At 41.2% G+C, this 18,090-nt stretch overlaps 1 protein-coding gene across 1 annotated transcript in view; it reads left to right on the forward strand.

Annotated features, from left to right (window-relative positions):
- LOC125635959 (gamma-aminobutyric acid receptor subunit alpha-4) overlaps positions 1–8,531 on the forward strand; it is a 267,090-nt gene extending 258,559 nt beyond the window's left edge. Inside the window, exon 9 of the mRNA XM_048848416.2 lies at positions 6,819–8,531. Coding sequence (XP_048704373.1) covers positions 6,819–6,857 — 39 coding nt within the window. The 3' untranslated portion in view covers positions 6,858–8,531. The remainder of the gene's footprint in view (positions 1–6,818) is intronic.
- The last annotated feature ends 9,559 nt before the right edge of the window (positions 8,532–18,090 follow it).

Below are 18,090 nucleotides of genomic sequence, written 5' to 3' on the forward strand. Positions count from 1 at the left end.
GAACATTTTTAAATGGCTGGATCCCTGAAGAAATGTATAAACTTGTGAGACATGTAACCCTGCTCCCACACATTTCATGCTGCTTAAAGGGGAAGCGTACCCATTCACCTCAAAGCAGCACTGTGAACTGTGTAGTAACAGACATGTAGCATTTGATTAAAATAAACACATTGCCTGGGTACTATGCTGATTGGCAGGCTATACAAATACATAGTTTAGATATAAAAATATAATTTTCAATTGATTTTTGGGAACCTGGAGTTTTAGCAGAAACAAAGCTGTGCACTACCATTACAGATGAGGAAGACGATCATCGATTTTTATTTTTTCTTGGCAATGAAAGCATAGGGAGTCAACTTTATTTATAAACTAGAACATGTCACTTTCAACAAACAAAACCTGCATAAGTCAAGCCTCTAATATGGGGCTAGTTATTGGTTGAACTGTAACTGTGTCCCTGATCCTGTAAACAAATAAGCACGTAATCCTCTCCCAGAGCTAAATACACTTTTACAGGAGCTAAGCATGACAATCTCCATGACAAAAGCATGCCACCTTTTAAAACACAGGGGTGTTTGCTTTTTATGCATCTTATCAGCATCCAATTGCACTAATAATGACAACTGGATTGAACTTCAGTGCCAAATGCTCAGGGATTGTCTACACAGCCCTGGCAAAGCACTCCAGAGAGGTCCTCAGCCAAGATACCTAGAAAAAAATAACCAGGTGATCAACCAACAGGTATGATAAAAGCACATTGGCCTGGTGACATTTTACACTATCTTTGTTAAAAATAGTGGCAGTATTTTGAGCACTACTTATTGATAAGGGTACACTTGCTGAGTGTGAGTAATTATCCATCCCCACAAGTCATGTTGCATTATTTCTCTAGTAAAATAATGCTGCTTTTTATTAGTTTTTTTAAGCTTTCTATAAAATAATATTTGAATGTTTTATTTCACTTTATAATACAGGTTAGATAATTTTGCTTCTTGGAAAACAGCATTTCTAAATTATATGTTCTATTTTTAAAAGTCATTTGTGCTCTCTCAAATCTTTTGAGAAGTAATTTGGGGGTAAGACTATTATTAGAAGTATTAGTATTACATGTTTATATTATAGTAGCGCCTAAAAGCCACAATCTGATTTGAGCCTCCTTGTGTGGGCTGCTGAACAAATATATGAGCCTAGACCAACAAAGAGACATAAGTCTCTAACTCTTATGCATCTAACCACCCAGGGGAATTCACAGACCCTCAGTTAGGTGCACAAGCTCTCTATACAGTGCATGAGGGGAGAGAGGCCCCTAAGAATGGGAGCCACAGAAGCCAGCCTGCTAGGCAAGGAGCTACATAAACTAGCCAATGGGGAGATCTGAGGAGAGGGATGTGTCTGAGCCGCACTTGTCTGTGGGAGTTAGATACCCAAATTTGGGCAGGAGGGAGATAGATACCTATCCACACCAACCAAACAATTTGGGGTTGCTTCTCTTTGGCACCCGTAGAGTCCTTCCCCTGCTTGTGGTATATAAGAGTTTCTCCAAACAAAGAAAAATGGTTCTTTCCCTCTCCTTCCTTGAGGACCGGCAGAATCAATTGTGTTTGTTTTTTTTTAAGAGTGTTTAACCTCTTAGGCAGTCTCTCAGGCACCCCTTTGGAGCTCGGCTTATCTGCGGGCTTTCATGAGGCAGAAGTTTAGGTGCCTAATAACTTTTACAGTGAAAATGTAGGCACCAAATGAGCTTAGGTGCTTACAGGGTTGGGCAGCAACTGAGTGTGGGGGTTGTGGGTCACATGGGCACCTAAATCCCTTTGTGGATCTGGGCTGTAATATGTAACCGTTGCTGCCCAAATAGCTTACAGTCTAAAGACAAGACATAACAGGAGAGGACATGACCAACGCACAGTCTGTAGTGGGAGACAGGTAGAGAGGATAATGTGTCAAACAGAATGTGTGCAATTCTTAGCTTGTCAGTAGCAGTGAACACAACTTGCCACTTGCCTAGCCATTATGATGCAATTCTCCTCTATGCATTCCAGCAGTGGTGAATTTTTGAGGAGGTATTTGTCTACCTGAGAGGTCATCTCTCTCCCTGGGCCATATTGCCATGGCTGCAAGCAGCAGAGGTGATGCATCCTTCTTGGCATAAAACAGGATGGAGGGAGCAGCAGGGCATTCTCTGTGAGAATGCTCAGACTCTGGAACTTGCTCCCACTAAATAGCCCGAATTGGGGACTTCCCAGGCATGTTGCAAAATACAGCTCTTTGAGAGGTATTTTTGAGGGCCTATGGTATGCTTTTTGTGATTAAAGTGAGAGGTTGTTGGGTGCCTGAGTTTCCATGGAACTGATGGCTGCTGCTGGGATGTAAATGAAATTGTAATTCCTGTATCACCATGTTAGGGTGCCAGCTTTGGGCAGGCATCTCTATTAATCTAAATAAATTAAAATACCTATATCAGTATTTTCCAAATCAGAAGAAAACTTGAGCTTCTATTTTCATGTGTTCTTTTGAGAATCCCTTCAGTTACCTATATCTCCAAGTGAATATTACTGCAAATTAGTATGCATCTATTCAACAAATCTCAGTGAAAAGGTAATAGTATTGCTTATTGATATAAAATGCAGTATAAAAACTATATCTAACTACATATATAACTACACAATAGAACTCTGCAATGAGCTGTCTTTTTGCATGTTTACTACTGCCCTCTGCTGGATAGACTATATCAGGCCTATTCAAGCACTTGTCACCTCCTTCTTCTGGTTGAGTGAGTACAGCTGCTCCTTAGGTCAATGGAGGATGTTTCTGAAGTGGAAAGACTTGAGTGGTAACCCAATGCTGCATGCATATATTCTGTTACCATTGTGTCTGTACACTGTCAGGGTAATATTTTTCATAAAATGGCCTATATTGTTGGTATTAATTGAATCTCATATGAGGCTGGATGAGATTGGTAATGAATTATAAACTATAAGGCCACTAGTGCAAATCCATCCCTGCTCAATGGCACTGAAAAGCTATTGTAATCTGATTGCTGCCTGGTCGTCTAAACTTTTCCTGATCACAATAAAATAATAAATAAATACAAAAAACCCTTATCTAATCAACACCCATAGTCGCAGTCCCAGAGGCCATGCACTGAATACTGAAGATGGTGACTCCTTTGACGCAAGGTTGTGGCACGTTGGCAAGGCTTGCACTTTCCTGGACTGTCCCTGTAGAAAATGTGAGGAATTCAGTTTCCAAAACTGTTGCTGTGTTGTCTTTATCTTTATTCAACTCGTTTGTAAGTCTTAAAAAGTGGGGGAATCACTGAACACAATTGCTTTGCTTGAATGAGCACTGGAGGTTAACCAGGTTAAACAAAAAACCTGCCAACAAATGGTGGAATAAAAATTCATCTCTTCTGCTTCCACACAGCTGCCTTATTTTGTAAACCTATCTACTAAAAAGTATTTGTGCTTCACATTTTTCTATCAGTGAGATACAGTTCTATACCCAGGTGTCTTTGAACTTCTCTTTTCCCTTTTTAACCTTCAATATCAACGTCCCTAACTAAATAATTGAGAACATTTTATTTCCTTATTTTGGTCTCCCATTAACCTTTCCCGTATCTCAAAGATTTACTGTCTATTCTTTGCTTGCCAGTGAATGGAATATATTTGTCATTTGACCACTGCGAGAGCTGTTGGGGGGCAGGGGGAGAATTCCCTTCTCTCAAAAATTCTGAGGTTTCAACATTTTGGTTTCATTCTGCATTGGGAATGAGGCCTTGCCAATTTTATTGGCAAAAATATGAGTGAGTGAGAGGGAGAGTCTCTCCCCTTCCTCTCCCACCCCAACAATAGCCTAGTGGCTTGGGCACTCACTTGGGATGTAAGGAGATGAAAACATGCAACATTTTACAAATAACACCCTGCATGGCTCTGTAGTTGATGAAATCCTACTGCGAAAATATATTACATGATACAGCAAATACATTATACAATTAATTAGACTGGTATTTGCTAAATGCTGAGAGCCAATAAATGCAAAGCAGAGAAGCTGTGTGAGACTTTATGACGTGTAGAGTTGAAAGTCTGAATTGTGACCTGACAAAAGACAAACTGAACTTTTTTCTCTGTACTACTTCATTCTTTTACACCCTATGTCACAGCCTTATCCCGCTGTCATTGAAGTCAATGGCAAAACACCCATTGGCTTTTATGGGAACAGATTCTGGCTTTTAGAGATTCAGCACTGGAGTTTATCTTGCTCTACCCATAGGCCAATTTCTGAGTCCCTGTTTCATCTGCAATGCAAAGAAAGTAGAAAGCCACCTTAATGATCTGCTTGGAGATTCCCTTGGTGTGAGGGAATTCCCAGGTAGAATAGCAATCCCTACATCCTCCCTTCTGGTGACAGTCTAGAGGGCATGTCAGAAGTATATGGTGGAAAAGGGGTACCATCAAAAATAGCCACATCCTGGAGACTCCCAGCTGGCAGAACCATCTCTTGGGAGCAGTTGCCAGATTCTACAAGTTACAACAGCTCTGAAGTTGCTCAAAACAGAGCAAAGAACTGCATCAAGAAGAAGCAACTTTCCAGTTAATCATTGTTTCTTCAGCATCATGTGTGAGATGGAGTTTGCAAACATGGCCAAGGAATTAGATTTAAATGTTTTTTGTAATGATTTTAATAGGATATTGAAATGCTATTGTAAATTAAAATCCTTACAGCTTCTCCTCAAACATAAGATGGTATGCGTTATATTCCTGGAAAGCAACTTTGGTAAACGGAAAAATAACAGGATTTATTTGGAATATAAGATTTTTTTTATATTCAGGGGTTTGCTTGTGTCAAGACAGCTCCTTGAATGGTGTCTTTTTTGAGTAACTGATTTAAATACATTTTTGGTTCCATAGGTCTTTGGCCATTTATAAACTGTTGAGTTTATCCATGATGTACTGAATAAGTTTTGTCAACCCTTAAATTAAATTATTTATCCATGTATAAATTGTTTTAGTTATGATACACTAAAACAGGACTTGCCATTAATTTTGGAAATAAGATATGCTGGTCTCCTGCAAAGGTAGACCCACTCTCGAATGTGTAATCTCTATCAAAACTCTCCACAGAGAGACATTGTAACTACAGTTTTTCTGTTTTGTTGGGTTCACCCCTTCTTTAATAATAGTTATAATTAAGAGTTGTGATTATTTTGCTCTTCTCTAACTGAGAGATCCCCTAAGGCATAGCAAAGAAATGCCCGTCAATTGGCATTGAGAGACCATTGGGTTTGTTTTGTCTGGAGAGAAGAAAACTGAGAGGGGACATAAGTTTTCAAGTACATGAAAGGTTCTTACAAGGAGGAGAGAGAAAAATTGTTCTCTTTGACCTCTAAGGATAGGACAAGAAGCAATGGGGCTTGAATTGCAGCCAGGATGATTTAGGTTGGACATTAGGAAAAACTTCCTAACTGTTAGGATAGTTAAGCAGTGGAATAAAGTGCCTAGGGAGCTTGTGGAATCTCCATCATTGGAGATTTTTTAAGAGCAGGTCAGACAAACACCTGTCAGGGATGGTAGATAATACTTAGTCCTGTCATGAGTGCAAGGGACTTGACTAGAAGACATCTCGAGGTCCCTTCCAGTCCTACAATTCTATGATTAAGATTTGGCCTGCTATTTCTTGTTTCTCTAGACTATCATTTTTTTATAATTTTGGGGCCAGGGAATTACTTGAGGCTCAAGAACTGAAAACTCCTTTTTATCCCATATAATCCGAATCTAGGAAACCTACAAAATATATTTCACCTCTATTTATCTGTATGGAGATCACTAATACCTTATGAAATCAAGCCCATAGAACAAATAGAAGATCTTTCTGAAGATCATGGAGAAATTACTTTTTCAGTGCGCTATTGAATGACCTTCGGATCCTAATAGTCTAGAAGTAGCTGGAAAAGCTCCAAGACTTAGAATGTTTAAATGTATATGACATATTTATGTTAGTCTCTAAGGTGCCACAAGTACTACTATTTCTTAGAGCACTGATGTTTCATCACAGTTCTATTACTGTTGTATCCCCCAGTCCCTCTGCTAGGGGTTTTTTACAGTTTAATTTTTATCAGGAGACTTTGCATCAGTGTAATATTCCTTAGAAGTCTAGCATACACAGTTTAGCTGCTTATGGTTTCATAATGCTGCCAGAAGTGAAAAATACATGACATTTAATCCTTTGTCTTCAATTTATGAAAATGTGATTATTAAGGAAAATGAGCAAACCATAAGGATTTATTCTTTTATATGATCAGCTATGTTGATCTCAGATTATCATCTTAATCTGAGGATTATTTTGGCTGCATCTTTTTAATAGAGATCCTCAGAAACCTTGCCAACAACAAATAACTTTACATTGTATCTGCACCACCTTCGCCTGGGAGCAGCTGTAACTCCAAAAGGCAGTACATATTGGCACATGGCAGGCATTTTTAGCCCAATGTATAATTGTCAATTTTTACTCCCCAGTAGATTCCCAGATGTCAGTCTATTAAACTTGTTCTTACATTAGGTGGGATAATTGACATATAACAGATTGCTTATGCAAAGACACATGATCTATATGTATGTATTGCAAAGGAATACCTGAGGATAGATATACGTTCTTAAGTGTGAAGCTTCCAGTACTTATATGGTGATCATGATTACATGGGCTTGAGACATTCTTTGGAAGATTTCCATAAAGAGAGGAGTGTCTTACTCCTCAAATCCCTATGGCATTTTGGAATAGTTTTAATCCTACTTTCATATCTTTCATTCTCTCTCTCCTGCCAGTCATCTGTGACATCAGAAGGTGCACATCTATCCATGTGAGGGTAAAAAGGAAAGAACAGAGCAAATCCTCAGCTGTCACAGAGCTCTGCTCAGCACAGCTGAAGAGAGGTAAGCAAAGTTCGCTTTAAGCCACCTCTTAGCTCTTTCAGTCTCTGGTGGTGCTTCAGGACTGCTTTAAATTCTTCCAGTTTGTACCAACAGGCTGTTACAATGGCTGGGCTTTGCCAGAGCATAGCACACTCTGGTGACACCCATCCCTCACAAACACGACCCCTCTGGCAAGGGGCTGGGAGTGGAGTGGCTGAGAACCAGCGCTGTCAGCTCCTCACTAGCTGGGAAAACACTCATCCTGGGGGAATCCTCATCTGCTCCATTACGGCAGCTTTCTGGTTCTTTTTGTCCACTGGCACAGCAGGTGCTGATAGTGGCGTGTGTGGAACAGGAGTCAGAATCTAGCTCTGAATATTTATGAAAATGTGTTTGGTATCAGCTTTTACACATCAGACTTCTGTGATGAGAGAAACAGTTACGCTTTTAACTGTGCAGTAGTGTATGAAATAATGGAATGAAGATTATTTATCCAAGATGTGTGTACGTGTGTGACCCGAAGCACCCCATATTCATACTCTACATGCTATTGTAGTAATCTTTGTACAAAATAAGCCTTGTGAGGTATCATTTGAAAACCAATAATTTGCTGGTCAATAATATCATGGTGAAATGTATGTAGCAACATTATTGTAAAATTATGAATTCCCCCATGTGATGTTACTTGTTCAAAACCAGACAGCCCCACTGAGGCAAAAGAGTTAAACAAGCCTATCCTAAACAAAGGAACTTACATTTAAGTAGTAAACAGACCCATCAAGCTAACAAGGGGGAAAGCAAGCCTCACACTAACAAGTGGGGGAGAAGACAGCATGGTATCTTACACCAAGCAGGAAAAAGAGGCTTGGTCTGGGTTTTACTTTTCAGAAGAATTCATTTACTGGTCTATAAGGATGGGGCTGAACCTCAAGTGACAATCAACTGATTGTATACAATATTACTGTAGTATAAAAGCATAGAGTGAGGTCTGTTCTGAAAGCTAATTGCACACTGGTGATTAATATCATTGTGAATTGTATGAATTAACACTACTGGAGGAATTATGCATACTCATATTATGTCTTAAACAATGGCTGTACAGTCTGCTCAGACAGGAGTGAATGTCACAGCTCTCTACCTGTCTCCTATGTAAATTAAGCCTGGTGGAATCAGAAACAATGGAAGCCTTATTTACATAGAAATCCATAAAGGGGGATGGAAAGCCCACAAAATGGGAAGAACAGCATGAGGTCATCCTGCCTCTTGGAACAAGTTCATTGAACTTTGTATGATATAAGCAAGGAAAGAAGGCATCTTTGGCATCCATCACTGGACAGACACAAGGGAACAGAGCCCTTGCAAGCTGAGATAGATGGGTCCATCAACCAAGGGAGCGGTGAGGTGTCTGGAACTGGATGTAGATGAGAAACCTCTGTAGGCAAAGATCTTTCACCTAAAACAATGAGGGAAGCCAGCACCTTGTAGTTTTGTGGAAGGCGCTGACTGAGGGAAATTCAGCCAGGGCTGGAAAAAAGAATGACTGGTGAGAAAAACTATCTTGAACAAAGCCTGTATCTTGGTAGATTAAATTTTAGAAGCATATTTTGTTTTGTTTTATTTGTAACTCTTTATATCTTAATTCTTTGAAGAACTTGAACTCACTTAATCCTATGTATATTTTGTTAATAAATGTATTTCATTTTATAAACCAACTCAGTGCTATGTTTAAAAGGAAGTGTGTATTTACCTCCAAGTAACTTAATATGATGTAATATGGTTTTGTGTCGTTAGAGAAACAAATGAACCATATTATTTCTCTGAACCAAGGCTGGTGAAAGCAGAGTGGGGCGGTGAACAGCCTGCTGAGTTCAGAGCAGCTGAACCAGGGCTATCTAGCATACACAGACATTAGAAGATAAGCACCTATCCCTGTGAGAGGAAAAAGGAAAGAATGGAGCAGCTCCTCCGCTGTAACAGAGCTCTGCTCAGCACAGCTGAAGAGAGGTAGAGCAAAGTTTGCTTTAAGCCACCTCTTAGCTCTTTCAGGACTGCTTTAAATTCTTCCAGTTTGTACCAACAGGCTGTTACAGTGGCTGGGCTTTGCCAGAGCATAGAGCACTCTGGTGACACCCATTCCTCACAAACGCAACCCCTCTGTGAAGGGGCTGGGAATGGAGTGGCTGGAAGCCGGCGCTGTCAGCTCCTCATGCTGGTAGATGGGTTGTGAGCATCCCAGGTTGGGATCTACAACTGCAAAGCATTGTGAGGCACCCAAGGTTACAGAGCAGGCAGTGACTCAACCCCTCACTAGTTGAGATTGCACCCCAGAACGTAACAATGTTCACTTTTTGCAAATACAATGATCACACAGAAGGGGACTGTGGCAGCCAAAAAGCAGGTATGTGGCTTCGTTGTGCTTTGACAAACATGGAACATGTCATAAAATTGTTCAACACCGAACACGTCCTTAATTACATATAGGCTTAATGTAACATGGGGTCCAGCACATGAGCTACATAATTTTTGTCCTTTCAGTGAGATCTTTGGTAAATCTTGGCCAGAATACTCCACGGTGACACTATCCTTTGCATTATTTGTTGTGACCATGTTCTTCTTGCACTAACATGCTTCAGCTAATATTAGTCCCAGTGAGGATTACTGTCTGTGAAAATCCAAGGTAGAGAACAGTAAGAGGCACAGTCTTTAGCGCCCCAAACGATTCTGCCTCTGTAAGCATATGCTTGAATCTAGAACAGATATAGCTTATTCTATTAGATGAACTCCCATTATGTGTTTAAGCAGCACAGAACTAGAAATTAGGGCTGGTTGAAAGTTTTCTGTCAGAACTTCACAAAATTGTCTTCAAATTTTGTTAGGGAACCAAAATATTATTGACTAAAATTGAAAAATATTCACAATTTCAGTTTGCTTTTTTTGACAGTCTAAAGTTCCTATGGAATAAATTAACACTTTCTGACCAGCTCTACTGGAAACCCATGCCTCAGCAAGATGCAGACTGTACGTAAGTGAGGGATTCATTTTAATTTCTCCATTTTTGTCTAGTAATCCATTGGACTCTCAGAAAGTAGAATTTAACTTCAAATAATGTCTGTGTGATAAACAGCTAGGGCTCAGTTGTGACACTTAGCCACAGCGCAAGTTGTAGCAATGAAGGGCGTGGTGTACTCCGGCAGGAGCTCTCTAAGGCATTGGGACTTTTAAGTAGGCACAGTGACTCCAGAGCAACCTGGCATGCAGGGAACATCTGTGGGGAAGGATGTAGGGTGTATTCCCCTCAATGGCTGGCCAGCTATGCTCAGAATGGAGATGGACCTTTTGCAGAGGCTGTCACTGATGGTCCTAAGTAATCTTTGCATTCCCTGAAGGCAAAGACTTCCCTAGTGTCTGGTCGCCTTGTGGACAGCACAAAGCGACAGAAGCTTATTTTGCCTTTCTTGTATTCCTGAACAGGGACAGAGCACAGGTAGATCTAAAGCTACAAACTCTTCTCTAGAACTCACTCCATAGTCATAACTGAATGTTTTCATATTTTCGAAGAGATAACTATCCCCCATAAAGTAAATGTCTAGCTTAATGTTGTAGGCCTGATTTTTAGAACTGCTGAATATCTCAGTACCTCTGATAATGAGGCCGTAAATGTCCTAGACTGGAAACTCAATATTTGAGATCCAAAATTAGTGGACATCTTTGAAGCAGCAAAAACTTTTCTCTAGGCCAAAGGAAAATTAAACAACTGAAGCCAAAATACTGCATTTGGAAAATTAAAATAATTTAAAAGCCTCAAAATAGTTCTAAAAGCTAGAACATATTCACATTTTTTGCTTTCTGGAATATTTATACAGGGCAAAAGTCTAGCATTGCTTAGTATTCTAACTTAAACATGTTTTGTGTGAGTTGCCTAACTGCCTCCCTCTGTCCGTAATCTATACAGGTGTAAAAAATAAATATGTAGATGGAGAAAACTACAAGGCCACCTATTCCCTCTCCTCCATTACAGAACTAGCACTTAGTTTTCCTGAATGGGAGTCATAAATGTTTGTGGTGATCATCTTCACAGCAATATCCTGGCTAGTATGTATGTTGCGTTGCCCTCTACTGGATGAAGTGTTCATTGTTTAATTGGTTAGTCTCTAAGGTGCCACAAGTACTCCTTTTCTTTTTGCGAATACAGACTAACACAGCTGTTCCTCTGAAACCTGTCATTGTTTTATGATTGTCTTGCCAGGAGAAGCTAGTGTCGTCTAAAAAGGTTATATAAGCCTCATTTCTACTGATAGGTAAAGGTGATTCTCCATTAGCTCACATTGTACAGGCCTGCTTGTTTGACAAAAAGACTGAGAATCCTAACGCTGCATATAGAGTATGAGGTTAGGTCAGGGTGAGCTCAGGAAGAGTAGTCCGGTGATTAGGGTGCTAATTTGGGATTTAAGAGAGATGTTCAATTCCCTTCTCTGCCACACCTTCCTGCTTGACTTCAGGCAAGTCATGTAAGCAGTAAAATGAGGATAATAATACTTCCCTCCCCACTGGAGAGTGGTGAGGAAAAATACATTAGTTTGTGAGGAGCTCAAATACTTCAGCACTGGGGGCCATTTGAGTACATAAGATTGTTGTAGTTTGCATGAAAGAGTCATGAAACTTTTGATATTAACATCCAACTGTTGAATTTAATTCCAGTTACTCTGCAGTGCAGTTAAAGGTGATCACCCTTAGCTGGAGGAATTATCTAAATCCCTACAAGTCAGAGGTGGGTGATTTGGTTAGAGGTTAGTGATTTGGGGGGAGGGGGTTAACACTAAGGCATAATACAGGCTAGGCAGCATCCCAGGAGAATCTAATAGTGAATGTTAGATTTTGTAGGATGTAATACAATTCTATTCACAAATTGTAGAATTTTCACAAGTATTTTCCCACTTCTTGATGCAACCCACATGTAAACCTTAGAGGGGACTCTAGTTTTAAGTGTTTTGATTAAATGAGGAAGGTGTGTGGAGGGAAAGTGCATATAACTGTGAAAAGTCTTTATTCCACTCCTATCTTCAGAGACCCATACCTTCCACATAAGAATAAATTGCAAAGACTCTCGTTTGTGAACACTTCCATGATTTTCTTCCCAAGATAAATGTTTAGGATTAGTTTCCCTCCTCATACATGAGTCATTGGAACATTCACCTTAAGAAATCTTGATAATTGGTCTCAACAGAAGTCAGTACTTGTTTCTGCAAAATCATTTAGGGTCAGATTCTGATACACTGGTTCACAATGATTCCACAAGTTGTTCCATTAAGGTGAATAGAATTATTTGTTAAGCAGGGTACTACTTGACATGAATAAAAGGTATAATAATTTGGCTCTTCAAAACAATTTTTTAAATAAATAATGCACCCAAACCTGCATTTCCACTTAATGAAATATTGACTAAAATTTTTCCAATTCACTCTATTTCCTTATTCTTGGGTATGATTGTCATTCCTCACAGTTCTGGGTCAAGACATTCTAAAATGACCAGTTGAGATCAGAATACAGTGAGGATCAGCTAACTAAATTCTATTTAAGTCAATATGGAGTAAAGATAAAAGTTAATACGTCAGCCTGACTGAAATGTATTAATATTCTTTTGTTTCAGCCACTCATTGGCACAAAGGCTAATAGACAGAGTAAGGCAGTGTTTCCCAGTAAACTAATCTGGGAAGGCACCTTAGAGACTAACAAATTTATTTGGGCATAAGCTTTTGAGGGCTAGAAACCATTTCATCAGATGCATGGAGTGGAAAATACAGGAGCAGGTATAAATACATGAAAATATGTGAGTTGTCTTACCAAGTGTGAGGTCAGTCTAACAAGACAAATCAATTAACAGCAGGATACCAAGGGAGGAAAAATAACTTTTGAAGTGGTAATGAGTGGCCCATTTCAGACAGTTGACAAGAAGTTGTGACTAACAGTAGGGGGAAATTAGTATTGGGGAAATTAGGTTTAGGTTTTGCAATGATGCAAGCACTCCCAGTCTTTATTCAGGCCTAATCTGATGGTGTCCAGTTTGCAAATTCATTCTAGTTCTGCAGTTTCACGTTGGAGTCTGGTTTTGAAGTGTTTTTGTTGAAGAATTGCCACTTTTAGGTCTGTTATTGAGTGACCAGGGAGATTTGAAGTGTTCTCCTACTGGTTTTTGAATGTTAGGATTCCTGATGTCAGATTTGTGTCCATTTATTCTTTTGCATAGAGACCGTCGGGTTTGGCCAATGTACATGGCAGAGGGGCATTGCTGGCACATGATGGCATACATCACATTGGTAGATGTGCAGGTGAACGAGCCCCTGATGGTGTGGCTGTGTTTAGGTCCTATGGTGGTGTCCCTTGAATAGATATGTGGACAGAGTTGGCACCGGGGTTTGTTGCAAGGTTTGGTTCCAGGGTTGGTGTTTTTGTTGTGTGGTGTGTAGTTGCTGGTGAGTATTTGCTTCAGGTTGGAGGGCTGTCTGTAAGCAAGGACTGGCCTGTCCCCCAGGGTCTGTGAGAGTGAGGGATTGTCCTTCAGGATTGGTTGTAGATCCTTGATGATGCGCTGGAGAGGTTTTAGTTGGGGGCTGTAGGTGATGGCTAGTGGCATTCTGTAACTTTCTTTGTTGGGTCTGTCTTGTAGTAGGTGACTTCTGGGTCTGTCAATCTGTTTCTTCACTTCACCAGGTGGGTACTGTAGTTTTAAGAATGCTTGATAGAGATCCTGTAGGTGTTTGTTTCTGTCTGAGGGATCAGAGCAAATGCGGTTGTATCTTAGAGCTTGGCTGTAGACAATGGATCGTGTGATGTGGTCTGGATGAAAGCTAGAGACATGTAGGTAAGTATAGCAGTCAGTAGGTTTCCGGTGTAAGGTGGTGTTTGTGACCATCGCTGGTTATCAATGTAGTGTCTAGGAAGTGGACTGGTCCAGGACTGGTCCAGGCTGAGGTTGATGGTGGGGTAGAAATTGTTGAAATCTTGATGGAATTCCTCAAGGGCCTCCTTCCCATGGGTCCAGATGATGAAGATGTCATCAATGTAGCGCAAGTAGAGTAGGGGTGTAAGGGGATGAGAGTTGAGGAAGCGTTGTTCTAAGTCAGCCACAAAAAATGTTGGCATACTGTAGGGCCATGCGGGTACCCATAGCAGTCCTGCTGACTTGAAGGTATAAATTGTCTCCAAATCTGAAATAGTTGTGGGTGAGGACAAAGTCACAAAGCCACCAGGTTTGCCGTGATGGTATCGGGGATGCTATTCCTGAGGGCTAGAGGGAGAAAGTACAGGGTCCACCTCTTGGGAGCAGCGGACAACAAAGAAAACGGATACACCCAATGTAAAACAGCAAAAATAAAAGGAAAGAGGAAAAAAAGAGAAAAACACACGAAAAAGAAAACCAAGATAAAGATGAAAAAGAAACAAACAAATACAAGAGAGAAAAAATAGACAGAGCAATGTAAAGGTGATGGTAACTGTGCCAAGGCACGAGAGGTGTCAAGGTTCCTCCCCTACTCTGAACTCTAGGGTACAGATATGGGGACCTGCATGAAAACCTCCTAAGCTTACTTTTACCAGCTTAGGTTAAAACTTCCCTAAGGTACAAATTAATTTTATCCTTTGTCCTTGGAATAACCACTGCCACCACCAAACTCTAACTGGGTTTACTGGGAAACATAGTTTGGACATGTCTTTCCCCCCAAAATCCTCCCAACCCTTGCACCCCACTTCCTGGGAAAGGTTTGGTAAAAATCCTCACCAATTTGCATAGGTGACCACAGACCCAAACCCTTGGATCTGAGAACAATGAAAAAGCATTCAGTTTTCTTACAAGAAGACTTTTAATAGAAATAGAAGTAAAGGAATCACCCCTGTAAAATCAGGATGGTAGATACCTTACAGGGTAATTAGATTCAAAACACAGAGAATCCCTCTAGGCAAAACCTTAAGTTACAAAAAAGACACACAGACAGAGATAGTCATTCTATTCAGCACAATTCTTTTCTCAGCCATTTAAAGAAATCATAATCTAACACATACCTAGCTAGATTACTTACTAAAAGTTCTAAGACTCCATTCCTGGTCTATCCCCGGCAAAAGCAGCATAGCGACAGATACACAGACCCTTTGTTTCTCTCCCTCCTCCCAGCTTTTGAAAGTATCTTGTCTCCTCATTGGTCATTTTGGTCAGGTGCCAGCAAGGCTACCTTTAGCTTCTTAACCCTTTACAGGTGAGAGGAGTTTTCCTCTGGCCAGGAGGGATTTTAAAGGGGTTTACCCTTCCCTTTATATTTATGACAGGAGGAGACATAACAAGAGTCACAGTAAATTAATGGCTTGATCTTGCAGTTGTTCCATATGCTAAACACTCAGTTGATCAGTGTGACACTGCTACAAATGTGTATATCCTAGAACAAACTTTTGTGGTGTGTCTAGACTGGCATTTACAAACAGATAGAGGAAACTAACCTATTAACTAAGTTAACAATTCTGTGCTAGAAGTTCCCTTGTAGTTTCCTTGATTGTAGCAGTAGCCCCCCTATATAACTGAAGAAGTGTCAATATTTAAAAATGTGTACAGAGGAGAGTAACAATGACCATAATAAAAAGTCTCTCTTTTACACTTGTAATACAATTGCTGGCCTTAAATAATTGGTACTGGTTGTTAGTAATTCTTGCTTTTATTTGATCCCTGTAGCAGGCCCATAGAAAAAGTCTGGAAAAATAACTAGTCAAAGATCTTTTCCTACACTGGTAGAAGGCTTAAAACTTAAAAACATGTCTGAAGTATTAGGAATAGAGTTTGTAGAAAAAAAACTGAAATTTTCAACTAGTTCTCTGGTAGTCAGAAATATACTGAATTTTTCTTTGCAAATTTTATGTAAAATTTCATAGAATCATAGAATATCAGGGTTGGAAGGAACCTCAGGAGGTCATCTAGTCCAACCCCCTACTCAAAGCAGAACCAATCCCCAACTAAATCATCCCAGCCATGGCTTTGTCAAGCCTGACCTTAAAAATATCTAAGGAAGGAGATTCCACCACCTCCCTAGGTAATGCATTCCAGTGTTTCACCAACCTCCTAGTGAAAAAGTTTTTCCTAATATCCAACCCCCACTGCAACTTGAGACCATTACTCCTTGTTCTGTCATCAGCTACCACTGAGAACAGTCTAGAGCCATCCTCTTTGGAACCCACTTTCAGGTAGTTGAAAGCAGCTATCAAATCCCCCCCTCATCCTTCTCTTCTGCAGACTAAACAATCCCAGTTCCCTCCCCAAAATTTGACCTTTTACTTAGGAAGCTAGGAGTAAATATGAAACCTGGGTACAAATACTTCCTGCAAAAGGTAACAAATAGCTAGAGTAGTGATGTTGGAATACAGTTGAAACAGTTGAGTCTTGCCTTAGCAGTTTGAAGGGCACGGCGAAAAAGCAGATAGCGTGAGGTGAGATAAGCCAAGAAAAGGCACAAATGTTGGGCATGGTGCTGTTTAGCTCTTCCTCCTATTGTCATGTTTTCTTAAGAATGAAAATAAGGCTAGGTTGAAAATAAATCTAGTTCTTCAATTATCAAAGCATGATCTATTCAGAGTACAAAATCCAAGATAATAAACAGAACAAGTAACAGTAGTTCAGTCAATATCAAAGAAAGACCGTATACTAGAAGGAAGACAACATGATATAAAAGGGCAACAGCAAGTCTGCAAGCTGGGTAGAAAGTTGAGGTTTGTTTCCTCAGCTGTCTGAAGCCTGAGCTCCATTTAAATGACAGAATTTTCATGTCTCTGGATTTCAATTAGACTGTGCCAATGGACAAGTGGGGAAGAGAATATTAATGGTACAGATGAGACCATGGTGGGAATTAGATAAGCCGACAAAACTCAGTAATTGTTTGTTTAGGTTATAGCACATTAAACACTTACTTTGAAAGTGGTGATTAAGAGGTTAAAAAGGCCACTGCAAATATTATTTAGCATTTAAGGGATTTCTTTCTTCCCTACTTTGTCTGTGCAAGAATAAGCTAATTTTTTTGTGTGTGTCTTATCAGTATCTAACCACATTTATATGTTCACGTTTACTCATGCATTGTCACTAGGGGAGGTCGTGTCTCGTGTATGTTTAATATGCTCATATCATCCGAACTTATGATTCATCAGTCGTGAAGAAAGAAATTAACCACGCAGCTCCTCTCTTTCCCGCTTTGCATTTTCACAAGGGTAGCACTCTAAACACACCCAATAAGAGGCTGTGTCTCTCTTTTCCTTTAGTCGTCTGCCAGTTTCATCTCAAATTAGATGCATCAACAGAAGAAGGTACCTCTTTCGTGCAATCGCCCTGTTTGCATTTCATCACCTGAGATAAAACAGACTACTAACAAGGAAGATCAAACACAACCCCATAGAAGAGGGTGGATAGGGCTTTGCAGCTGAGCTCTACATAACATGCTCTTCAATGCACATGGAGCTGACAAGTGAAAGGCTAAATAAGGAAACAACCCCACCCTCCTCCCCACTCTATCTTGCTTCAGTTGCTCTAGCTGCTGCTCGGCTGGTGCAGCGGCCGCACAAGTCACATTTCAGCTCGTCTCTCCCTCCTCCCCTTTTCAGTGCAAACTTCTTTGAACTCGTTGGGCTGGGGTGCGAACTGGTGACAGGGACGATTGCGGTGGCCTGTCCGGACAGACCAGCGAGAGGGATGCCCGGAGGGGAGCAGCTGCAAGGGACAATCGGAGCCCCAGGGGCTGCTGCTGCTGCCCCGAGAGGCTCGCTGGGGGGAGGGGGCCGCACAGGGGAGCCCGTCCTGTGCTCCCGGTGAGGTCTGCGGCTGCTGAGAAGGAGATGAGGGGCAAGGAGGTTGGGCTTTGCTCCAGGGCGCTCCTCGGAAGTGCCCCGCGCTGGGTGGGGTGCCTGGCGCTGCAGGGCAGCGGACCAAAGCATTCTCTGCGGCGGGGGGACCCTAGGCAAGCGCCTCCCTTGCCCGGGGTGGGCTGACGAGCGCGCGGGAGCCGCCGCTGCGGCAGCGCGCGGAGTCCCAGCCCTCGCGCCGGCCGGCCGGCGGAGAGTCAAGCCCTGCGATTCCGCCACCCCCTCCTCTGGGGGGAGGGGGAGCGCGCGCCAGCTGTGTGCGCGCGCGCACACTCTCCTCCTCCTGCCGCCCCCCCGTTCCAGC

The sequence above is a fragment of the Caretta caretta genome, chromosome 4, assembly GCF_965140235.1.
Source record: "Caretta caretta isolate rCarCar2 chromosome 4, rCarCar1.hap1, whole genome shotgun sequence".
Taxonomy (NCBI): Eukaryota; Metazoa; Chordata; order Testudines; family Cheloniidae; genus Caretta; species Caretta caretta.